Consider the following 25,465-nt stretch of genomic DNA (forward strand, 5'->3'; position numbering starts at 1 on the left):
TCAACAAAGACGTGACGCCTGCCAACGGCCTTGAGAAGGAGTTCGAAAGCAGGTCCTGCAGCGTCCGCCCTCAGATAACTGCAGGCTCAGCCCGTCCCGCCACGGCAGCCTCCTGGGACACAGACCCCGAGCCAGCCAGTAAGCCGCTCCCTGATGCCTGGCCCTCAGAAACGGTGTGAGGTAACCAACGTTTGCAGTTTAAGTTGCTAAGTTTGGGTTCATTAGTTACACAGCCATAGGGAACTATTACAAAGTTTTACGTCGCAAAATATACAGAGAAAAACATTTAGAATTAAACCTCATACACACAGAAAGGGGCAGGAGGAAAAGTGTAAGTTTGCCTTCTAAAAGCAAGAGCTGAAAGACGAAAACGCTCCCTCTGGACCCTCTGGAAAACGTTACTTTTTCCTGTGGCTCTCAATCACCGAAAATATTACACATGAGCCTGCACATATGGCACCATTCAACCTCTCTGACTAAACCCCTGGCACTGAACTTAAAGTACGTGCGTTGGTAGCATTTGGTCTGCTCCACCACCAAGGTTCGGTGCTCCCTTAACATTATAAAGTCGTTCCAAGTGTAGACTGTTCAGAAACCAGTTCCCTGAAACAGCCACAAAGCTTTCTTATAGCTTCATGGCTGTCATCTTTAACTTATGTGTAACTAGCTAGTGTTGCATCTATTCTCCATGAATGGCGAGAAATCCAAGAGTCACCCAGAACCCCCCTTTCCTTTAATCCACGACCGACTTCTGGCTATTCACCACGCTGGGGGGTGTTTTGTGCGTTCTTCCTGCTCTGTACATCACCAGGACCCTGCCTTTCTTTAGCCTGGTTTATTATAAAACCTTCCCTGCCTGTAGTCTCCACTCTCTCTCTGTAAGCCCTCATTTGTTCATTCCCTCCATACTACCAGGAAGATTCCTAACACAAAACGACGTGTCTTTCATCTGGCTCAAAATTCCTCAAATGATCATTTGCGGAATAATACCCACAGTCAGCCATGTAACATACAGAATCATGGCTGATCTGGTTGGCCTCTCTGTGTTTAGTTGGCCTTATCTCTCCCACCCCCTCTCCCCCATGGTGACTCTCCAAATCACCTGCTCCCTGCTCAGGGTTGCCCGTGGAAGTAAACAGCACCATCATTTACCCAGCTGTTCACACTGCACACCTACACTCTTCCCGTCACATCCCACAACTAAACTGTCAGAAAATCCTGTCAGCGTCACCTTGACGATATAACCAAATGCAACCTCTTCTCGCCACCCCAAAGGCTATCACCGGGTCTAAGTCACCACCATCTATCACCGGAACCGCTGCAACAGCCGCTCAACTGGTCTCTGTGATTTCACCCTCTTACCTCCTAAAACCCATTCTCCAAACAGGAGCCAGCAGTCATCCTTTTAAAATATAAATGACATCAGATCACCACCCTACACAAAACCTACTGGCTCCCCTATTACACTTACAACACAACCCAAGGTTCCTACCTTTGCCTAGAAGGCCAGACCTGGTTTTATCCTCTTTTTCCCAGGTATCCACATAGCTGGGCAGTCTCTGCTCCAATGTTACTTCCTTAGAGGGATTTCCTGACCCCCCAACTCAGTAGTTCTCAACTGGGGACAATTGGGGGTGTCTGGAGACATTTTGGGTTGTCACAATGGGGACAGAGAGGACCTACGGGCAGCTGATAGGTAGAAGCTAGGGATTCTGCTAAACAGTCGACAATGGAGGGTTACTACCCCCAACAAAGGATTACCAACAAACAATTATCCAGCCCAAAATGTCAATGGCATCTACCGTCTCTAACATACAATTCCATAGGTTTCCTAACCCTTCCTGTGCTTTGTCACTTTCTTCATGATAACTATCACTAACCGACATTATTACCTATTGACTCATTTGTTTATGGTCTGGACAGAGGTATGTCTCCCTTACTGTACCAGAATCTGATTTCCATGAAGGCAGACTTTTGACTAATCTGCCCATGGCTAGATACATAGGGCCTAGAAAAGCGCCTGGCATATAGCCAGCATTCAGTAGACACTTACTCACAGAGCTCTGGCTGGTGTGGCTCTTGGTTGGCCCTTGTCCCATGCACCAAAAGGTTGCTGATTCAATTCCAGGCCAGGGCACATACGTGGGTTGTGGGCTCCATCCCCAGTGGGGGGCATGCAGGAGGCAGCTGGGCAATAGTTCACTCTCATATCAATGTTTCTCTCCCTCTACCTCTCTCTCTAAAAAATAAAAAATAACAATAAAACATATTTATTAAAAGCATAAATGGATAAATGATACTTTCAGACTTGGGACTTGAGCCAAGAGAAGTTCAGTAGACCTAGAAGCCAATCCTGTCCTTTAATGTCCCAGGCACCTGTAATCATTGGGCTAAATCACAGTGCACATCTTTACTCAAAATGAGACGATAATTTGTCATCGTATCCAAAGCAATACAATCGGTATCAACACACTTCGATATCAACATCCACATACCTGCTTGTTTAGCTTCAATACAGGCAATGGTTATTTCTTCTTTCAAATCCCAGTTTTCATTGGCTATAGCCTCCCCTACTTTAACAAATCTTCCAACTGCCAAGTTGACGGCTTGTCCTACACGCTGAATTGCTTGCAGAGTTTTATCAGACTTTTTGGTATTATCTTTGTGATTAATAAGTGTGGTAATCTAAGGATAAAAGACAAAAGCAACTTGTTTAAGTTTTATTGCAATAACTTTTTTTGAAGCTATATCACAAAGGCCAAGTACATTAATCCTGGCATCCTGGATAACCTAACAGACCAAATTCATAGTTTAATGCTTCAACCCAGAGGCAACCAGGAAGCATCCTGCATCTCTCCTCAGGACAATGCTCCCATTGATAACAATTCCAAGTTTATGAGAGGGCAGGTAGTTGGGGCATGCAGTTCCAGAAGCCCTCCAGGTGTTTCAACAGATCTTCGAGACAGGAGAAAAATAGGGAAGGCTAGATCATTACATTCAGAGAATCCACAGAAAATCAAAGCACTTCAGGTCTAGTTTCTTTTGCTATGACTTGAGCTACTATGAGTAGAAAGCATTTTTATTATTATTTACTGATTTTCAAGAGAGAGAAAAGGGAGAGGAAGGAGAGAGAGAGGGAAAAAGAGAGAGAGAAAGAACTATTTGTTGCTCCACCCATTCATGCATTCATTGGCTGAAACTTGTAAGTGCCTTGACCAGGGATCAAACCTACAACCTTGATTGTATCAGGACGACACTCTAACCAACTGAGCCACCCAGCCAGGGCTAGAGACAGCATCTTCACCTTGCATTCCACTCTACTGCCTAGCACAAGTTCATAGCTTGTACAAAATGGTGTCATACATGTTTACTGAATTCAATAGATACTGAGAATGCCCCTTATAATCTATGTTTTATGCTTCCCTGAGTTTTGTTGTAGCTCGTAAATGAAATAACCAAGAGTCTGAACACTTGGTTCCAGACCCTGAAATAAAATACAAAAGGTAACAAGTTAAGCCGGTTGAAGCAAAGATAAATCTTCAGAATGTTTTATAAAATTAGCACGTGAACTTTGCTGACATATAAAAATATTTAAAGAATGTTACATAGAATATAGATCCTAAATAGTAGATGGCCATGGAACATGACTTTGAAGTGTTTTGTATAAATGTAGTAGCAAAGACCAGATAGAGAATTAAGGGAACAGGAAGGGAATCACTGCCTGGGCAATAATTATGTGCCAAGCACGTTCTATGTTATGGTATTAATAGTTTAGAATCAGGAAGGCCTGGGTGTGGGCTTTGGCTCTGTCCTGATTAGCTACATGACATAGGGAAATCTATTTAATCTCTTTACATGTCCTCATCTATAATATTGTTTTTCAAATTTTAAACACTTCCTAGATGCCGGGCCCTGAGGATGCATCAGTAAACAAGACCATTACAATCCGGCCTCCATCTAGTTAACCGTCTAGTAGAATTAACAATAATTGAATTATATAAACTATATTTGTTGTACACCTATCATACGCCAAATAAAATTCCAAGTAATGATGAAACAGCAATGAACAAGAAAGGCCCATGCTTTAATGGAGCTTACATTCTAATGTCAGGGGACACAACACAATAATCACACAACTAGGTAAACAGAAGAATTTAAATATAAATGCTATGCATATATTAAAGTAGGAAAATGGGATAGAAAGTATGTGTACCTGAAAGTAATTTATCTTCCTTCATGAGAAAATGATATTTAAGCTGAAATGTAAATGACATCAAGTAGCCAGGCTGGCCAACATCAGGGAAAAAGTATTCTAGGGAAAAGAAATCATTGTTTTTAAAAAGAGGGGGGTCACCTAAGGGATGAGGTAAGACCAGAAGTGGTTAAAGAAGGGTGGGCCAGAGGGCAAGTGTAAGACTGATATCCAACTGGTAGGCACAGACCAGCCATGAAGACTACGAGTTGGAGTAGAGTTTGTGTTTTCTTGTAAGTGCGACAGAAGCAGGAAAGTGACAGACTCTCCAGTGGTTTTGATGTGTGTCCACAGAGTCTTTGCTATTTCGCCTTTCAAGATCTGGAGCCTCATTCCTCTCTCCCTAAGCACTTAGATTAAAGCAGAAGCGACAACATGCTACTTTTGAGGACAGGTCAAAATGATATTCCAGCTCCCGTCTCACTCCCACTCTGAGATTATTCATTTTAGGGGAGCCAGTTGCCCTGCTGTGAAGACATCAAAGTTTTAGAGTTTTCAGTGTACAGATCTTTCACCTCTTTGGTTAAGTCCACTCTTAACTATTTTATTGTCTTTGATGCTATTGTAAATAGAATGGTTTTCTTTATTTTTCAGAGATTTTATTGTTAGCATATAAAAACAACTGGTTTCTTTCAACAATGAATATTTTTAAATAAAAATAAAAGGAAAAGATAAATAAAAACAACTGATTTCTAAAAAATTAAATTTATTGAGGTAACATTGGTTAATCACATTATATAAACTTCAGGTATACAACATTATAATTTGATATCTGTATACTCTATTGCATGCTCACTATCAAAAATCTAGTTTCTATTACTATAGAAACCAAGAAGAATCTTCAAGCAAGGGATGACAGGCTACCTTTATTTTCTATTTTCAAAATTTTATTTTTATTAATAGTTGATTGTATGTTGATTTTTTTTAATCCTGCAATTTTGTTGAATTTGTTTATTAGTTCTAACAGTATTTTGGTGGAGCCTTTAGGATTTTCTATATATAAGCTCATGTCATCTGCAAATAGAGACAATTTTACTTCTTCCTTTCCTATTAGAATGCCTTGTATTCTTTTTCTTGTTGTTAATCCTCACCTGAGGATATTTCCCCATTGATTTTTAGAGAGACTGGAAGGGAGGGGGACAGACAGAAACATCAATGTGAGAGAGACACATTACAAAGATTGATTGCACATGCCCCAACCAGGGCCAGGGATCTAGCCTGCAACCAAGGTCCACTCCCTTGACTAGAATCAAGCCCCGGACCCTTCAATCTGTGGCCTGACGCTCTATCCACTGAGCCAAACCAGGTAGGGCCTTTTATTCATTTTTATTGCCTGATTGTTCTAGCTAAGACTGCCAATACTATTCTGAATAGGTGAGTGAGAATGGGCATCTTTGTCTTGTTCCTGATCTTAGAGGAAAATCTTTCAACTTTTCACTATTAAAGATGATGTTAGCTATGGGCTTATTATATTGAGATATGGTCCTGTTATACCCAATTTGTTGAGCATTTTCATCATGAAAAAATGTTAACTTGTGCCAAATGCTTTCTATGCATATATTGAGATGATCATATGATTTTTTTTCATTTCATTCTGTTAATGTGGTGTATTACATTTATTGATTTGCATTTGTTAAACCATCCTTGCATTGCAGAGAGGAATCCCACTTAATCAGGTGTGTGCTCCTTTTAATGTGCTATTGAATTTGGTTGGTTAGTATTCTGTTGATAATTTTTTTTGCCTCAATTCTTCAGGGATATTGGCCTATAGTTTTCTTTCTTTGTAGTGTCCTTATCTGGTGTTGATATCAGGGTAATACTACCCCATAATGCTTCAAAAAAATCCCAATGAAGCAGGTATTTACAAACGAAGAAATTGGACATCATGAAGAGTAAAGAAATTGGACATCAAGGAGACATTCTGACCCCAGACATTCTGACTCCAGAGCCTAGCCTCTTAACCAGTTAGCCGTGCTGCCTTATCTGCCTTATGATGCTGATAAGAGGATTAAATGAAAAGATCCACATGTTGTGTTTAACAAAGGACCAAGTTTATGACAAGCACTCAAGGTATATTCTAATTAGCTCTTATTTAATTCTCAGGTATTATTAAAGATAAGAAAACTGAGGCTGAGTGAAGGGAAGTATTGGCTCACACAGCTAAAAAGTGGCCTAGTTTAGAATGGCCAAGTTTGTCTGACACCAAAGCCCACCCAGTACTGTCCTTCCTGATTTTTTTTTTTTTTTGAGGGTGGCAGAACACTGTCTTCAAAATAAAATATTACCTAAAGCCATTAGGTTACCATGTCAAAGAGGAGTTGCTGTGGGTGAATTTTGTGGGTGACTGTGGGCCATGCTGCTGGGAAGCAGGGAGACCAATATGAATCCTTTAGCATCAGCTTAGTTTTCCTCCAAATCGGATAGACTGGGGAACTCTTCAGGCCACCTGGAGAACCCAGGGCTTGATCACCATTGATTATTCCAAACAACCACCTGGGAACAGACTCAGTTTGTCAAACCCTTCATTTACATAAAGCTTTAAACTTTCAATCATAAAGAAAAGATCCTGCAATTAGGCTAAAATATCAACTATTGTTCAGTTCTGAAACACACACTTTGCTTTCACTACAAGCATCCTCCCGGGTGCATAATTAGGTGTGGCTGGCTGACTTCCTCTTACTCCAAGCAGTCTAGAAAATGTTAGTCCAAATAGAGGTATGCCCTTAAAATTGACAGTTAGAGGAGCCAAGTCAATTTATAAAATTCCTTACTAAGAGGTCTACTTATTAGTCTACCCTAGAATCATGACCAAACTTTTAAAAAGGCAGGGTCAAAAATTATTATTCATGTTGTTTAAAAAACAAAAAGGGGGGAAATTAGAAAAGCCTAAATAAATAAAAATAAACAAAAATCCCCCATAATTCCACTATCCCGTGAGCATTTTGGCATAATTCTTTCAGTCTTGTTTATATACACATTTAAACACAGTTTTACAAAATCCAGATCAAACTTCAAGTTCCTCATAGTGCAAAAAAATAAAAAATAGGTAACCTGTAACATTAAGCACAACAGTAGCAGGCACTATTTTATGTGCTTTACATGTGTTGATTCATTGAATGGTTATATCTCTATGAGGTAGATATTCTTACCACCGGCATTTTGCAGATAAAGAACCTAAAATTTGAAGAGGATAAGTATTTGCCCAAGGTCACAATAAGTTGCCTCCACTCGTAATCACTACACTTCCTCTCTCCTCCAGGATTGTCTTAAGGATCAAGGGAAAGACAGCTGATGACGGTGCCTTGTAAATTATATAATGTGCCAAAAAATATTTTAGCTATTGTTCTGCAAAATAGGAGGCATCTTATACTGGGCGTCACAACCTGGAGCTGCCCTGACACTAACCTAGAGAACGCCTGGTTGAGCTGGGGGTGGGGGGGAAGGGCAGAGAAGGCCTCCCTGGGGGAGAAAGAGAATCTGATACAATGAAGAACTCTGCAGTGGAATAAAAGAGTAAGAACTAGGGCTTACTCGATACCTTCTAACCAACAGTGTCAAGAAGTACCAATCTCTAACGAAGCATAAACTTGCACAAGAGCCCGATCTCTGGTGTCCCCTTGCCTGGGTTTGAATTCTGGCTCGGCCATGTGGCAAGCCATCTAACCTTTCTATGACTCAGTGTTCTCACCTGTGAAAACAGGAATAGGATGAGCACCCATCCTACCAGGGCACTGTGGGGGATACACTAGTAAATGTAAAAGCAGTGCAACACCTCATAATGGTTCGGTATGACACTGTCCACACTTCTAGAATCTCTGTTTTTCCCTCAGGCTTGTGATGTTATTTTTCTTTCCTAGAGTAACTAACAGTCATCTCTTGATTGAAATCGATTTTCTTAGTTTACTTACTGATTTTGTGGGGAGGCAAGAAAGCAAAGACCAGGAAGAAAAAATAAAATGGCCGTAGCCCATATAAAAGAACAAAGACTTAATTCCCTGAGACCTGAAGAATAAAAAAGCCAGCCCAGGACAGAGAAGTTTGTCTCTGGGTTTAACTCCTGGGCCTCATACTAAACCTGACAAGCTCAGGGGAAGGCTGCATGGCCGGCCTTACACACCCAGTGACCAAAAGTAAGCACGCAGGGTGGTCTGAACGTAAAAATTCCTCACTCATAGCGGTCACGGTGGGTAGTCACGTGTAGCATTCCTAAGGTCTGTTATCTTAGATGCGCAAAGACAAGAGACTGAAGAAACTGAAGAAACTGTCTCTTGTCTTTGCGCATCTAAGATAACAGACCTCTGGAATGTGAGAAAATCTTTTCCGGACGCCCGAAGGCACAAGCACAGGCCCAAGCACAGACCACATTGTTATCTTGTTGCCCACATAACCTTCTGTGCTGTGTTAACTGTCCTGTACCCACCGCAGTAAAAGAAGTACGTGTCTCTGTTTTGCTTTTTTATCTAATCTCAGATTCCCTACTTTGCTTTCTCCCACCTCCCTAACCTACAACCCGTGGGTTTTATGTAACCCCCACACCCGCTTGTGTCTCCTTTGATTCTTTATATATAAAATAAGCTGCAAAACTGCCATCCTCCAGAGCATTTCCTCAATCTGTTGAGGTTTGGCTTCCTGGCAGTTGTCGTCACTTTGACTCAAATAAACTCCTATGAGACCTTTCTTCAGGCTGGACAGTCTTCCCTTGACACTCAATCAGTAAATGCTTAAAATCACTAGACATAAACATCAGCTAATCGACTACAGAAACCAATATGGAAGAAAGTACATCAAACCATGGGAGATGCTTTAAGAGTAAGAAAAAGGAGCAATTATGCTTACTTTATCCACCACTGTAGTGTTTGGATTTTGTGCGTTTTATCTTTGCAATTAAAAACCCACATAGCCCTAACCGGTTTGGCTCAGTGGATAGAGCAGACTGAAGGGTCCCAGGTTCGATTCCAGTCAAGGGCATGTACCTTGGTTGCGGGCACAGCCCCAGTAGGGGGTGTGCAGGAGGCAGCTGATCGATCTTTCTCTCTCATTGATGTTTCTAACCCTCTATCCTTCCTCTCTGTAAAAAATCAATGAAATATATTTTTTTAAAAAAAAACACATATACTCACATACACAAATCAGCAAAGAGGGCCCCTTATGTACCCCGTTTATCTCCACCTTAGTGAGACAAGGATCCTGAAAAGCTTCCAGGACACTGCAGAGAGAAATGGGAAGACAGGGCGAGCTCCTCAAAACTGTGAGGGGTCTGCACAATGGAGAGGGAAGTAAATCTGTCACCGACAGGAAAAGTCTAGTGGGTGGTAGGCTAACATTCCACACCAGGGTGGAGCTGCGTGGCAGGTCCCCCCTGCCCTTCCTTGCATAAAAACAGTTTAAGACTGGGAGTGGGAGTTTTGACAGGAAGAATAAAGTGATTATTAAAGGAGGTGGGGAGTTGTTCTGCAGGAAATATGTTTGGGACTTAGCCCAGAGCTTTTTAAAAAATGGTCTGAGTTAGGAAATATGTAACAAATGAGTGCGTATCACATACACACGTACAGTTTAAAGAAATGAAAGGAAGACATATGCAACCACGGTGAGCTGAAGAGAACAGTCAGGACCTCGGACAACCCAAGTGCCCATGGGCCCCTCCCTTTCTACATCACTCCCTCCCCCGGAAAAGAACACTGTCCCAATCTGGTGCTCATCCTTCCCTTATTATAACTGCTGCACAAGTGCTATATCCCTAAATGATATACGGTTTTGTTTTGCTAGGTTTTGAACCTTTAATTTTTTTTCAGTCAACACTACGTTTTTTGAGATCCATCCATATAGATAATTATACCCATGGTTCATTCATTTCACTGCTGTAGAGGATCTCATTGTATGAACATAGCACAATTTATTTAAACATCCTACATTTGGGTTGTTTCCTGTTTGGGGCCAATAGAAGTAAAAAAAAAAAAAAAAGAAGAAGAAGAAGAAAAACCAAAATTCTAATCCATGTCTCTAACACACACACAGGAGTTTCTCTATGGATTCAGTTCCATGTGCTTCTATTTAGATAACCAATTGCCCCCCACTTATTATTTTTTATTTTTGTTGTTGTTGCTGTTGTTAATCATCATCTGAGGATATTTTTTCCATTGCTTTTCAGAGAGTGAAAGGGAGGGAAGCAGGAGGAGAGAGAGAGAGAGAGAAACATCAATGTGAGAGACACACATCAACTGGTTGCCTCCCCCACTCACCCTGACTTGGGGCAGGAGCAAACCTGCAACCCAGGTACATGCCCTTGACAGGGAAGAAACCTTGCAACCCTTCGGTGCTAGGGCTGATGCTCTAACCCAGGGGTGGGCAAACTTTTTGACTCGAGGGCCACAATGGGTTCTTAAACTGGACCAGAGGGCCGGAACAAAAGCATGGATGGAGTGTCTGTGTGAACTAATATAAATTCAAAGTAAACATCATTACATAAAAGGGTACGGTCTTTTTTTTTTTTAGTTTTATTCATTTCAAACGGGTCGGATCCGGCCCGCGGGCCGTAGTTTGCCCACGGCTGCTCTAACCACTGAGAGCACTGGCCAGGGTTCAGACCCGTTTTTTTATAAAATTTCTTCCATTTCCCTCTGACCAGCAGAGCTAATTCTGTGATTTACTAAGTTTCCACATATGTGTGAATCTGTTTCTAGGTTCGAATTCTGTTTCACTACTCTATCTGTCCATCTCTATCCTTATACCCACATTACCTTAATTTGCTATAGCTTTGTAATAACTGTTGAAATCTGGTAGAATAAGCCCACCCACTCTGCTTCTCTTCTGGCTATTCCTGGCTCTTTACTCTTTCATATAAATTTTAGGATTACCTTTACCAAATTCTACCTTTAAAAATCCTGATGAGCCCTGGCCAGGTGGCTCAGTTGGGTGGAGCATTGTCCTGTACACCAAAAGGACTGCAGGCTCAATTCCCCTTCAGGGCACATACCTAGGTTTTGGGTTCGATCCCCAGTCAGGGAGAGGTGACAGACAAATATTTCTCTCACCTCTCTTACTTTCTCTCTCTCTCTCTCTCTCTCTCTCTCTCTCTCTCTCTCTCTCAGTCAATAAAAAATATCCTTGGTGAGGACTACAAAATTTTTTTTTTTTACTTATTGCTATGATGTTAACTGTAAGTTTTCTGCAAATACACTTTATCAGAATAAGGAAGTTTTCTTCTGTTATTAGTTCCTTAAGTGCTTTTGATCATGATTAGAAGTTGAATTTAACTGAATGCTTTTTCTGCATCTAATGATAAGAAAATACATCTTTTCTAATATGTTAATGCAGAAAATTGTATGTAGTTGTCTAATATTGACTCAACCTTGCATTCCTAGAATAAGGCCAGTAATCCAGAACTTTTCACTTGGAGAGTCAGAGAGGTTAGATGGTATCAGAGTAGAAACTCACTAAACTGTACAATGCTAGCCCAACTTGTTCACCTCAAGACTGGCTCCTCTATGGCATTGTTCCTGACTCATCCACGTCTCCTCTGAGCTCTCAGAGCTTTTACTATTTTTTAAAAATGTATTTTTATTGATTTCAGAGAGGAAGGGAGAGGGAGAGAGAGAAACATCAATGATGAAAGAGAATCATTGATCGGCTGCCTCCTGCGTGCCCCCTACTGGGGATCAAGCCCACAACCCAGGCATGTGCCCTTAACTGGAATCGAACCCGGGACCCTTCAGTCCGCAAGCCGACAGTCTATCCACTGAGCAAACCAGCTAGGGCTACAGCATTTACTATTGATAATGTTCATTTGACACTTGATGTGCTATTCTGTACACCTCTGTCTCCCAACTACAATACAAGACCCTCAAAAAGCAGCAACCAGCAATATACAACAAATGCTTTCTTAAAATGCTTGAAATATTTTTTTGGATATGATGAAGCATGAGTTGCATAATAATGCAGCATCCTTAGAAAAAGATTCTTGGACATGAGTTTTCTAGAGAGCTGCAGCTTTAAACTGTTAACATTTACTGAAACTTAAAAATCATTTTATTAAAAAAATGTTCTTATTGATTTTCAGAGCGGGAGGGAGAAAGGTAGAAACATCAGTGAGAGAGAAACATCCATCTGCTGCCTCTTGCACACCCTCTCTTGGGGACCGAGGCCACAACCTGAGCTTCTGCCCTGACCAGGAACCAAACTGGTGGTGACCTCTTGGTTCGAGGGTGGATGCTCAACCACTGAGCCACACAGGCCGGCAAAAATCATGTTTAATTGTACTCCACACGTTCCTGTTTTGTTAACAGCGTTCTGGCCATGCTTTATACTTTTTTTTTTTCCCATTTTAAGCATAATTTAACTTTTTTCTTGTTGAGTACAGTCTATCATTAGGACCATCAGTCACGGTATTGTGCTAAAGATACCGCTGTGGCTATAGAACGTGTGGGATGCAGAACCTCAGCTATGGGCCTGAATGAGTCTTTAATAGGGAAGGAAAAAAAACTGGCATTTCCCTCTGGCACTGACCTCCAGTTAACTCTCAGCAGCGATTTATACATTCCTCCTCCGCTCTCCTCCTCCCTCCATCCTCTTTTACCCCAGAATTACACAAGGCACAGCTGTACGACTGGTCCGTTTTTAGCACTGATACTGTGAAAACGTTACCATTTCTTCAGATTACAACCTTCCTGAGCGTGTTTTTCCACTGTAGACTCTCTTCTCGGGACCTACTACTAGCTGACCTCGTCACTGCTTCCAATTTCTAGAAAGGACGCAACACAGGCAGTTGCTAAGAGCCGCCCTAGACCCCGGAGCCAGGCTGCCTGGGTTCAAATCCCAGTCTGACGTTTATAGTTCAGTCCCATGACAAGTTACTTAACTTCACTCTTTCTCCGTTCCCTCGGCCATATAACGAGAATAAACATCTATCTACCTCACAGGATTGTTAAGACAATGAGTTAATATTTATAAAGTGCTTAGACTTAGAACATGGCCTATTGTAGAGTCAATGTTAAATAAACGAAGAAAACCCTGTCAGCTTGAACTCCACCACTCTCTTATTTCTGTGTCTCCTGGGGCTGTGGTCGTATTGGTGGTGGTGGTACTCTTTTGGGGGAAGGGGCAGTGCAGACATAACCAAGTGATCCTAGCAATCCTTCCACTGGTCAGTGCCTCTCTCAGATATGGAAAGGGTGGGGGGAGGGGAGCTGGTCAGGTGTATTCATTACCTGTTTTGTTAGCCAGGCTAAAATGAGGGAGAAAATGGAGCTGTTCATTTAATCAGCATAACGGGAATCTAGGGACACGTGTGACTGCTCATTTCCAGTGTTTGCAGGAGTGGGAGGGAGAAGAGATGGCATTTAAAATTCTAAGGACCAGCTCCCGGCTTCCCATCACTGTGCACGTTTAAAGAAGGGACTGGCGACCTGGTGTCAAGGATGCTGTAAGAAAAGATTTTTCTAAAAAAAAAATTAGAGTCAGGTATAGTCTGGATTCTTGAAGAATCCCTCTACCTCGAAAATTTCGGCAATACTAGTGAGTCATCAGGACGTTGCAACCTAGTTGTGAGTCACACAACGCCAACGCGCTCCCCCAGGCACAGAATTCTTCACACACACACACACACACACACACACACACACACACACACACACCCAGGACTTGGCGCACAACTGATCCAGGTGAGGAATTCGAGCCCTCGGGCGGCTCGGCTCACGGTAACGAAAACTTCTCTAAAACTAAGCGCATCCATGAGCTGATTCCAGACTTCTGTTAGGACCAGCAAATACAATAAACCATAAATCCCAAGTGGAATTTGGAAAGGAAAAAAAGGTGTGTGTCCGGATTAACTATCAGACAGTCCTTCACTTCACACTTCCCAGTGGGGTGAGCAGGCAGGTTAGGGGAAGGGGCAGGGAGGCCGCGGTGAATGGGAGCCGGGCGAGCCGCACGCACCCCGGCGCGGGGAAGGGACAAAGGCGGCGGGGAGCGCGCTGGAGTGGGGGGCGGGCAGGAACCCCCAGCCAGAGCGGCCAACAGCCCAGGTTTGAGCTGGGAATGCAACGTGAGCCGGCAGCGGGTCAGAAAGGGGCGACGAGGAGGGCCCCTCTATGCCAGGGGGGCCCCCGGCCAGGTTCCTCTCGCCTCCGGGGCGCTGGGTTCGGCTGCCCTCCCTCCGCGGCGGGCTCACGGGGCCCGGACGCCCGAGCCGCAGCCCCGAAGCGGGTCCCGTGGGACCCGCCGGCGGCGCACCTGCTGGCCGGCGCTCCGTCCGCACCGGGATCCGCGCCCCGCCGCCTCCCCTGCGCTCACCCCCTCGGCCTCGCCTCCTGATGCCGGAGGGTCCCGGCTCCCGCCCCTCCGCCGAGACGGGTCCCCAACCCAGACGGGAGGTCGGACACGCAAGCCGTGGACCGGGCGCGGAAGGTGGGGCAGCGGCTGCCTCCGGCCGGCCGGCCCCGCAGCGCGAGCGCCGCCGCCATCGCGGGCCGCGGACACAGGAGACGAGGGGCCGCGCCGGGAGTCACTTTACCTGGGAGACCAGCGGGAGCAGCGTCTGCTCCACCGAGCGAGTTTTGATCTCGAGCCCCGAGTCGAAGCCGAAGCTGGACGGGCCGGAGCCTGGCATTGCCCTGGCGCCGCCAACGCCGGCGGGGCCCGGAGAGGCGGCCATGGCCATCCCCCGGTCGCACAGCCTGGACGCCGCGCCACTGCGGGCCCGCCGCCTGCCAGCCAGCCCGCCCGCGGCGGCGGCAATGCACCCGCGCAGCCGGAGGCCCCGCCCCCGACCGGCCCGCCCCCGGCACGGCCCCGCCCCACCCCGTCCCGCTTCACCGCCGCCGAGCCCCGCCCCCGGTACGGCCCCGCCCACCGCACCAACACGCTTTTGTCTGGGGTTCGCCCCGAAGCCCCGCCCCTAGCCCGGGCCCCGCCCCGTCTGTCTCCTGAGACCACTCTTCAGTGGTTCCCACGCACGTCTCGCCCCACTGGAATCAATAGGTCACCCGAGGGCCTCCCGCGGCCTCTGACCACGACAAGGATCAGCGTCCCCAGCAAAGCTGCCCGTCCTGGGGTCCTGGGATCAATGACTCGTTCTAACTCCCATTCAGCGACCATTTGCAGAAGCTGCGCTGGGGTTGAAACTAACTGGGGGCAGAACCAGAGTCAAGTCTCAAGGGAGGGCGTTTGCCCTGCGGCGGGAATTCCACTGGTGATAGCGCTTCTGAGGTCCCATTTCCCCGCCACGCGGCTCCTTTTGTGACTGTACCTTCCTCACAATACTTGGAGCTGGATTGAAGATGAAATATTTGATTATGCAATTAAGGAGTATTGGGTATCTTTCAGGCTATTGTTCGGAATTACTCTTGAAAAGGAAATTAAATAGAGCATATGGAAAAGCTTCACCTACAGTTCAATACTATTTACTTTTTAAAACCACTTTTCAAAATTATTTTTCCCCTGGTGCCCAGCACAGAACAGTTTCTTAGCAGCTGTTCATTGCCTGAACAGATCATTAGTGTGCACTTCTGACTAAACTCGGTAAGGGTGAGGCTGAGCAGCACAGCCCCTGCGGGATTGGCACGGGGAAGCTGAATACCCCTTGCCTGCGGATTCCGGGGCAAAGCCAAAGGAGGTTGTCAGAAGCACACTCCCTCTGCCGGGGTCTAGCCTCATGCAACGGACTGAGATGCACAAAGAAATGCTTTGGGAACAGGCATCATCTGCCAACAAGAAACCGCGAGAGTAGAAAAACTGTGTGACTGGCTAGTCCACCCTTACAGCTCAGCCAGGATCCTTTCTCCATCCATAATGTCAGGTTGATGAGCTGAACACGGCCAACTCGAGGCGTCAGCAAGCTCTTTCACAAGCATCACTGAAACGTGTTTCACAGGACTTCCACCGCGGGTTCGGCTGTCAGGACTTCCACCCCGGGTTCGGCTGTCTGCCGGCTGGAGCTGCTGGGCATAGGTGCCAGGGCTGCACCTGTGTCTCTGGTACTGAATAAAGCCATAACTTAGGCTTATTTTGTTCATTCAAAAGGTACAGTTCCTTTATACAACTTTCCCCGCTCTGATTTCTTACTCCTCAGCCATCCACCTCATCATTTCCTTATCCACCCAGCTTAAGGCCACCTTATCCTGGGTACTGAGGGCTCCAACCTCAGCTTGGATCCTTTTACCTCTTTAAGGTGCTGAGCATCCACTCCTCACATACATCTTCCTTTTGTAAGTCACCCTTATTTCATAAAACTTCAATGTAAGCACTGGTGCCAAAGGAGAAGTTTAAGACGCAAGTGAAAGTGTATTTGTGACTTCACTAAAGATCAAATTTCTCAACATAAACGAGACTAAGTTTACCACCTGATTCATTCAACACCAGTTATTTTATTTCAAAATATAAATATTTTACATTTACAAAGTACTTACATCAGTAGGTTGTCAAAGCAAGTTAAAGCTAAGAAACAGCATTTGTGAGAGAACAAAGGTGTATTGTATTTGAATATTCTTTTTTTATTTTCACACCATCTCATCTCCATTTTGCCTGAGAATGCAGAGGTGGTACATTTTCCAAAATTACACAAGCAATCACAATTACATATCCAATCTTGGTTTCAAAATCAAATGGTGCCTATTACACACTCCAGTCACCTAAACAAATTGGCAGGCAGTGCAAGGGACAAAAGGAGGGTTTTCTTTGGGACAGCTGTAATACTCCTTAAATTCTGAGTCACTGCAATGAAGAAGAAACAGTGTTTGATAATAAGCCAAAATGATGTTACTTTAAGAATTGCTTCCACACCTTTCACTGTAAAATATAAAGCTAGAAGGAAAACAAGAAACCAGGTGTGAATAACTCTGGACTTGGACTCAGAAATTCTGAAACTGAATTCTGGCTCCATTACTTTGTGTTCTAATATCGGGGTGGGAGGGGGGAGGGAGGGGAATCACAAAAACCTTTCTGAGCTTCCAGTGCCTCATCTGATAATACTTAACACCTGTCTTTCTCACAGGGTTGTTATGAAAGCAACCTGAAAATGATAAAGTGCCACACAAAAGCATTATTAAAATGTAATATCAATATATCACCACTGTATCTGCACATTAATTGATCCTTGAAAAACTTGCAAAACTAAACACAAATACTGATTTTATGCACCATAGGTGGTAAGACTCCTTATACTTTACATATAGCTCCGAAGGGCAAATATGTTTTCTTTCTAGTATTCTCAGTAAACTTTGAGATTTGTTACGATTACTGGGTACCACGGTAACAGATTTACCTTTCAGAAATTCCACTAAGGATGTCTTCTACAAAAGCTGTAAACTTACTGTAGAGCTATGTTTCCCAAAGGACCAGTAGTACTTTGAGATGCTCTGAGAAAAAGGATGGGGCCGCAGTTTAAGGTCAAATAAGTCTACGTGAACACAGTCTTTGTCCCCTCTCATAAATTCACAATATAGACTAGCACGTCAAAAACTCTGAGAAGTCCTACAGGAAGAAAACAAACCCAGCATTTCTCAATTTTAATTGACCTTGGCGTCCCCTCCCCCATGCACACTTTATTCTCTGATACCATCTCATAACATCCATTTGAACAACTGCTACAAGAAACATGTTTTTCCAAGAGCTACTCGACTATGAGGAAAAGGGAAAGAGAAGTAGAACAATGGACTGGGAGAGAAAGAGAACTGTCCTCTACTCTGAATTGTTCCTAACTGGCTGTGTGTGTTAGAAAAGCCGCTTGCACCTGTGGATTTGTTCCCTTCTCTAGAAAATGACAGAACCACCTAATTATATAAGGCCCATTCCAGCACAGAATGTCTGTGATGCCAATAGACAGACAGTTTAAAAATAAAAGAACTATAAATCGGGTCTATCAAAAAATAACTGCTCAGTGTTTCAGGGAGTATGCACATTTTTTTGCAGGTCCTCAGTAAATTAATAAAATGAATATATTTTGATTGGAAACTATGTAAAGGCAACAATAAAAACAAAAGTACTTATTTTTAGCTGGAACTAGCATCTGTAAGTTTATTCTCAGAGGCTATTTCCACTGTGAAGTGCCTACTGTAAAATCCTTGTAAGACCCTCAGGTCAGGACCAGACTATGGGAAGTTCCGAAGGGGTTTTTCCTATAAACCTGCGGTGGAAAGCCACAGATAGCTCACCTAAAATTACTTTGCGCTAATGTAACCCTCATGGCCTGAATTTCTGAGTACTTCTTGCCCAGCAGGGACACTTCCTGAAACGCTAAATACAATGAAAGTGAGAACTAGTGGTACTAGGAAGTCCTGAAGGGTCACTGATGGGTTCCTGCTAAGACCAAGGTCAGCCAGAGGATTTTATCTGTAAGCCCTGGAGCAGCCCTTTTTAACTGGAATAAACAGCTGCCATTTCCAAGAGCTACTGAGTTTGTTTAAATACAGCATCTCCATAACAGTTCTTGGATATCCTCCCACTGCCCAGGGTCACTCTACACCAGTCTCGGAGGTCAAGGGAACTCTTTGCCAGCTCACCACCTCTTATGGAAGAGCGTGTTAGGATTCCTTGCAAATGGAAAAAAATAAATAAGACTGGTATCTAAAGCAGTCGGACAGAGGTCACTTCCAGGAACAGAGAGTATGGTAAGAATTTGGGAACTGAAGCAGGACTGATATATGGAGTTTGTGCTGAATACCACACGCCTGTTCTCTGAGGAAGGGAGGAGCATGTTTGTGGGGGGAGTTTTTATCTCCTCCATTTAGTTTATAGCCGAATAGTGAATGCAAACTTAAAACTAACCTTTAATCGAGCTGTAAAAGGCAAGACATTGTGATAGGATTTCTGAACTCAGTTTTTACTGAAGCTACTTCTACTTCATCAATGCATTTTCTCCCTCTTTCTGGGTCAGATCCGACCTGAGAATCTGAGGGCTGGTCATCTTTAAAACTTGAGCGTGAGACTCCTACCTTTTCATGCCACCTGCTCCCTATGCTCTGTGGAGATTCTGCACACCCTCACTCTACCTGGGGGGCATGTTTGTGAGGGTTCCAGGAAGACGTCCCCTAGCCAGTCTGCCTTCCCCGTCCTTATGCAGTGGCTGGAGTGCTGGGGCACTTCCATTCCTGATCAGGCCTGGGTAGCACTAGGGCACCTCTGTTCCTGCTGTTCCGGGGTGATATTACATCACTGCTCATTCTGGCAGCTCTAACCTCGTCTCTTAGAGCTCAGAGTCCTCCCTCTAACAGCCTGGATAATTATGACCAGCACTTTGAAAGAACATAATCTGTATAGGCACCCAACTCATTGTGTACAACATTTACCTCTTGTGAATACGTGCAAATTACAGTTATAAACTTACCAGTATACAATTAACAAATACAAACCCGAATTCTTTTTTAACCCCTTTAATGCAAATCTTTTTATCTTAGCAATACACATGATCTGGCTAAGATTTACCGAAAAAGGCCTGCTTGTGAGTTATCCCCTACAGCAACCTGTACAGTGCCTGGCTTGGGCCTAGAGCTTGGCAAACTCTTAGCAAATGTTTTACTGAATAAATGATTAGACAACTAACTAAAGAAAGTAATTAGTGGCCAAATGTAACAATGGTGTTATATCAAATTATAATGTTGAAGGGTTCATAAGAAAAATTAGAGATGTGCACAGTCTACAGTATAAACAAAGACTTCATGGTAGCCTCTCTTCTAAATGGAGTTTTTCTTAATATCGGAATAAATTTAAGCTAGTTATACTAACTGTGCTTTAGTGAAAAAGTGTTTGAGATAAAGTAATTTCTACTTTTAAGTGTTTTCCAAACCGGTGATCTCTGATTCTTAAGAAGCCTTTCTCCTCCACATTCCCCTGGGGGCAGACAGAGCCTGAGGATTGTTTTATCCGGTGGCAAGGGCACAGAGCTAAGAGCTGGGTTCTAGTCCCAGCCCTCATGAACAGAGGACAAGTCCAAGGACACCTATTCTATCTCACAGCACGGAAAACTGTAAGGTAGTAGAAGAAACACTACAGCAAAAGCAGAGTTTGCAGACTTATGGAGTCAGAAGATTGAGGTCAAATCTTACTGAACTTTATGACTTTCAGTTGGTCAGTTTTCTAAACCTTAGCTTCATCATGTGTGAAACTGTTATAAAACAGCATAATGCTGTATGAAAGGTTATGTGAAGTTGTGAAATAATTACAGGCAAAGAGACTTTGTAAAATGTAAAGCATTATGCTGGTTATTGTGATATCCGATAAATTTAAGAAGTTACAATGTAATTCAACAGGCATTCATCTCAGTCTCATGTGCAAGGCACTGCGCTAAGTGATGGGAAAATACTACATAAATATAAAACTCTGGTCTGTAAGTAACCAAGTGGCAGAATTCCAAATGGTGAAACAGGGATACATTTAACAAATCAGAGTACTGGTGCACCTGAGATTTTTCACTTGAAACTTTTGGAAAGAAAAAAACCCCAACATGAATTCTATCATATTGTTACCACTAATAGCAGCTGACATGTATTTCACTTCAATGCCATTGGTCTGCCAAGTTTTAGAAATTTGGCAACAGTGTAATGGGGGGATGGAGCAGAAGAAAGGGGAGAGAGATCTTCAGTCAGTCTGTCTCTCCTTTGGTTGCAACACACAACTAACTGAACTTGAACTGAGCCACCTGCCCTTACACGGAAGATTGGTTCTTCCTTAGAGAGGACCACACATTGTGGGAAAGGGTAGAAGACACATTTTTCCTGCTCAAGCAACTACCTATTCAAAAGTGAAAGCCCTTTTCATTGAAAAGTGACTGTTGTAGAAAAGTTTATGAACAGATTTCTTAAAACAGGAGAAAAATTACATGTATGTCCTTTTAACAGTAGGTAGTTTAGGGCTCTTAAAAATAACTTTATAAATACATATTATAATAATACAGATAAGCAAAGGGGGTAAATTTCAAGCCATGGTACCAGTGTATACACTGAAACTCTTAACTAAGCCATCTGAGCAACAGTTAGGTGAGCAAACCACATCTCGGAGCTCTAAAGCTGTGCTTTAAAATGCAAAGCAGCTCACAGCAAGTTGGCTCTTGTCCACGCATTCTGTAGGAAGGCCAGGAGACTCTGCTTCTTCCCCCGCCTCTGCGGCCTCTGCGTGCTAGGCGCAGCCGAAAGGACAGGAGACACAGCTGAGCTGAACTCACAGTCAAGGTTGAACTTCCTAGAGAAATCACTGAAGCAGAAGCCACGTCAGTCTACTGAAGATTTCAGATCTTCAGAAATGTCATGGAAAGTCCTACAAGAAAAAATAAAATTCGTTTTGCTTTTGGAAATGAGGAGGTGGGAGGAATGAAATCACAGAGATACTAAAAAAAGAAAGGAAAAACAGCACCCAACCAGTAATTAAATGCTATAAATAATAACTTATTTTTACAATTTGAGAGCCTTGATGAGGTTATATAGTTGTTTTTCTTAATATTATCATGAGTTAGCATTTTGAGTATTATTTCAAAGTGTGCTAGTAACAAGAACTCCAGAGGTTTTTTTTGCTGAGTCCATTATCTCCCATCCAAAAAACTATTTCCCTTCAAATTAACAACCATGTGACTATGTTCTAGCCAATGAGATATAACTGGAAGAGCAGTGTGACTTCTCAGCAGTGTCCTTAAAAGAGAAGGGTGATCTTCCCTTCCCCCTTCACACCGGCTGCAAAGTGTACACAAGGATATTAGAGAAAAACACTAGAAGATCAAAGATCAAAAGCCAAGTGAATACGTTTTATTACAAAAGAGGAAACCTGACCTAGCAGAGCCCAAGCTCTGAGGGATATGGTTCAGGGCAGGAGAAATGAGGTTATGTCTTTTCACCAAATTGCCTGGTACTGAACTGTCTGACCCACATAGGCAAGCTAAGTGCATATCACTAACTGCAGGTAACATCTAGGCTGGATAGAAGTGGTGTGCTGCACCTATGAGGCGCCTGCCGCAGGACTGTAGTAGCTAGTTTGCCTTTGCTACATAATTTATATGCCCAAGCTAGGATTATGTCACCCAGTCAGACCTGCATCTGTGCTGGCAGCCAACTGTCAAGGTCAGAGTTTATCAATGAACATGAGCTCAATCACCCATCTTAGAGGAAAAGACCTCACACCAAGGCTAGCAGAACAGCAAGGAGGGAGGCTCGGCTGGATGTTTGTGGAACAGTTATACCAGCCCTGGAATGCCTGCCTCTGGACTGCTTTCACCCGAGAGAGAGGAGAGAAATCAACTTCTAGCTCATTTAAGTCATTTGAGTTCTACTGACAGTGGTTTTTTTGAGTTTGTTTGTTTTGGGTTACATGAAGCTAAATCTATCTTAAAGGGTACAAGTATGAAGCAGAAGTTCATTGCCATCCTTTTAGCTAGAAGTTACCTTGTTCCTTTACAGCAGTATCACCAATTAGGACCACAGAAAAACATCTGAGATCAAAAGCTAGTTTTCAAAACAATTTTAAAGTCTTCAAGCTATACTTTATTAATTGTAGCCACATCACTACACCACGTTGTTCCTTCTTACATTATTTATCAAATAAAGCCCATTTTATTTTCATACCTTATAATGAAAAAGATTAACTTTTTCATTAGAAATAGACCTAAAATAGAATATAAGAAAAGTGTTACAAAACTTTAGGGAATCACTCATAGTTATGGAAACAAAAGAGAACAAAAAGTTGTCATTAGGTACAAATCACTTAAAAATTGGCAAAGCAAATAATTTTGAACTTCAGGTGCAATTCACATCCATGCCACCTCTTACATTTTTTGTTTTCCCAATGTTCAGTTCATATAAATACTTAGGAGGGTGAGCTAGAGAGGGCAGAGGTCAATTCAAGACTGACCCTTTTGTGCAATGCCGGGGGCACCTCAAAATCAAGGGGGCACAGGGAGAATGGTACAGTGGAGATTACATCAGGGATGCCCACTTGTCTCAAGGCTCTTTCAGTGCGTGGTGCCCTAAGCCTCTGAACCAGCGTGCCTCTAACCAGCACAGCCCTGCGCCCAAAGGAACAGCTTTGGGGGATGGGTGAGCTTCCTGGCTCGGGCTCTGGCGGTTTTGAAAGGGTTTATGTGTGACGTGGCCAAAACCACCATATTGAATATATGCTGATGGGCCAGGAATGGAAATGAATTGTTTCCTTAAATAACTTTAAACTCTGAGAAAAATTCCCCCAAACTAAGGTTTATATATATACACTAGAGCAGGGGTGGGCAAACTTTTTGACTCGAGGGCCACAATGGGTTCTTAAACTGGACCGGAGGGCCGGAACAAGAGCATGGATGGAGTGTTTGTGTGAACTAATATAAATTCAAAGTAAACATCATTACATAAAAGGGTGCGGTCTTTTTTTTTTTTTAGTTTTATTCATTTCAAATGGGCCGGATCCAGCCCGCGGACTGTAGTTTGCCCACGGCTGCACTAGGGGCCTTCCTTCCCCGGGCTGCTGGCACCGGCTTCCCTCCGGCACCCAGGACCCGGGCTTCCCTTGCTTATTACGCTTTTATTATTATAGATGCTTTATACATATTACTATCGATCAATCTGTCTATTAATCAAATCAGGGTTTCTCAATAGCATCATTATTGACATTGTTGTGCATTATAAGATGTTTAGCCACATTCCTGTCTTTACCTACTAGTTGTGATAATCGAAATGTCTCTAGACCAGCCTTGGGCAAACTACAGCCCGCGGGCCGGATCTGGCCCGTTTGAAATGAGTAAAACAAAAAAAAAAAAAAAAAAAAAAAAAGACCGTACCCTTTTATGTAATGATGTTTACTTTGAATTTTTATTAGTTCACACAAACACTCCATCCATGCTTTTGTTCCGGCCCTCCAGTCCAGTTTAAGAACCCATTGTGGCCCTTGAGTCAAAAAGTTTGCCCACCCCTGCTCTAGACATTGCCCAATGTCCCTTAAGGGGAGCAAAATTACCTCCCTCCACAACCATTGCTCTAGACAGCTATTTATTTATACACCTACTTTTCATAGTGCCACCAAAATTAGTGTTTTAACACCTGTAGAGAGGCTAAGATGACTACCAAATGTCTCAGATGACAATCCCAGGCAGTACTCAATTCTGGGAACCCCTGGAAAGGCTTTACAACCAATAATCAAAAACTGACCAATACTACAAGGCATTTCCAACACCCAACAAGTTTCTATTTTTTTTTTTTTTTTTTCTCCCTGTTTTTTTTTTTTAATTAAATCTTTATTGTTCATATTATTACATTTGTTCCTTTTTTTTCCCCCCCCATAACTCCCCTCCTCCCAGTTCCCGCCCCACCCTCCGCCCTCACTCCCCACCCACTGTCCTCATCCATAGGTGCACGATTTTTGTCCAGTCTCTTCCCACATCTCCCACACCCCTTTCCCCCCCAAGAATAGTCAGTCCATTCCCTTTCTATGTCCCTGATTCTATTATAATCAACAGTTCATTCTGTTCATCAGATTATTTATTCACTTGATTCTTAGATTCACTTGTTGATAGATGCATATTTGTTGTTCATAATTTGTATCTTTACCTTTTTCTTCCTCTTCCTCTTCCTCTTCTTAAAGGATACCTTTCAGCATTTCATATAATCCTGGTTTGGTGGTGATGAACTCCTTTAACTTTTCCTTATCTGTGAAGCTCTTTATCTGACCTTCAATTCTGAATGATAGCTTTGCTGGATAAAGTAATCTTGGTTGTAGGTTCTTGGTATTCATCACTTTGAATATTTCTTGCCACTCCCTTCTGGCCTGCAAAGTTTCTGTTGAGAAATCAGCTGACAGTCGTATGGGTATTCCCTTGTAGGTAACTGAGTTTCTTTCTCTTGCTGTTTTTAAGATTCTCTCTTTATCTTTTGCTCTTGGCATTTTAATGATGATGTGTCTTGGTGTGGTCCTCTTTGGATTCCTTTTGTTTGGGGTTCTCCGCGCTTCTTGGACCTGTAAGTCCATTTCTTTCACCAGGTGGGGGAAGTTTTCTGTCGTTATTTCTTCAAATAGGTTTTCAATATCTTGCTCTCTCTCATCTTCTGGCACCCCTATAATTCGGATGTTGGTACGCTTGAAGCTGTCCCAGAGGCTCCTTACACTATCCTCGCATTTTTGGATTCTTTTTTCATTTTGCTTTTCCGGTTGGATGTTTTTTGCTTCCTCGCATTTCAAATCATTGACTTGATTCTTGCGCTCCTCTGGTCTGCTGTCGGGCGTCTGTATAATATTCGTTATTTCAGTCCGTGTGTGCTT

General features: G+C 43.2%; 2 protein-coding genes across 6 annotated transcripts in view; both read right to left on the reverse strand.

Annotated features, from left to right (window-relative positions):
• Positions 1–15,001, reverse strand: part of CTNNAL1 (catenin alpha like 1) — a 57,642-nt gene extending 42,641 nt beyond the window's left edge. For 3 of the 4 annotated variants that reach the window (XM_059657591.1, XM_059657590.1, XM_059657588.1), the window contains exons 1-2: positions 14,760–15,001; positions 2,496–2,685 (exon numbers count right to left, since the gene is read on the reverse strand). In XM_059657591.1, coding sequence (XP_059513574.1) covers positions 2,496–2,685; positions 14,760–14,906 — 337 coding nt within the window. In that variant the 5' untranslated portion in view covers positions 14,907–15,001. Of the gene's footprint in view, positions 1–2,495; positions 2,686–13,455; positions 13,687–14,759 lie in introns of all 4 variants that reach the window. The other variant, XM_059657589.1, reaches the window with a different exon arrangement.
• A 1,590-nt stretch (positions 15,002–16,591) lies between these two features.
• TMEM245 (transmembrane protein 245) overlaps positions 16,592–25,465 on the reverse strand; it is a 75,568-nt gene continuing 66,694 nt past the window's right edge. For both annotated transcript variants that reach the window (XM_059657587.1, XM_059657586.1), the window contains one exon: positions 16,592–21,493. In XM_059657587.1, coding sequence (XP_059513570.1) covers positions 21,448–21,493 — 46 coding nt within the window. In that variant the 3' untranslated portion in view covers positions 16,592–21,447. The remainder of the gene's footprint in view (positions 21,494–25,465) is intronic.

This window comes from Myotis daubentonii, chromosome 11 (genome assembly GCF_963259705.1).
Source record: "Myotis daubentonii chromosome 11, mMyoDau2.1, whole genome shotgun sequence".
Classification (NCBI taxonomy): domain Eukaryota; kingdom Metazoa; phylum Chordata; class Mammalia; order Chiroptera; family Vespertilionidae; genus Myotis; species Myotis daubentonii.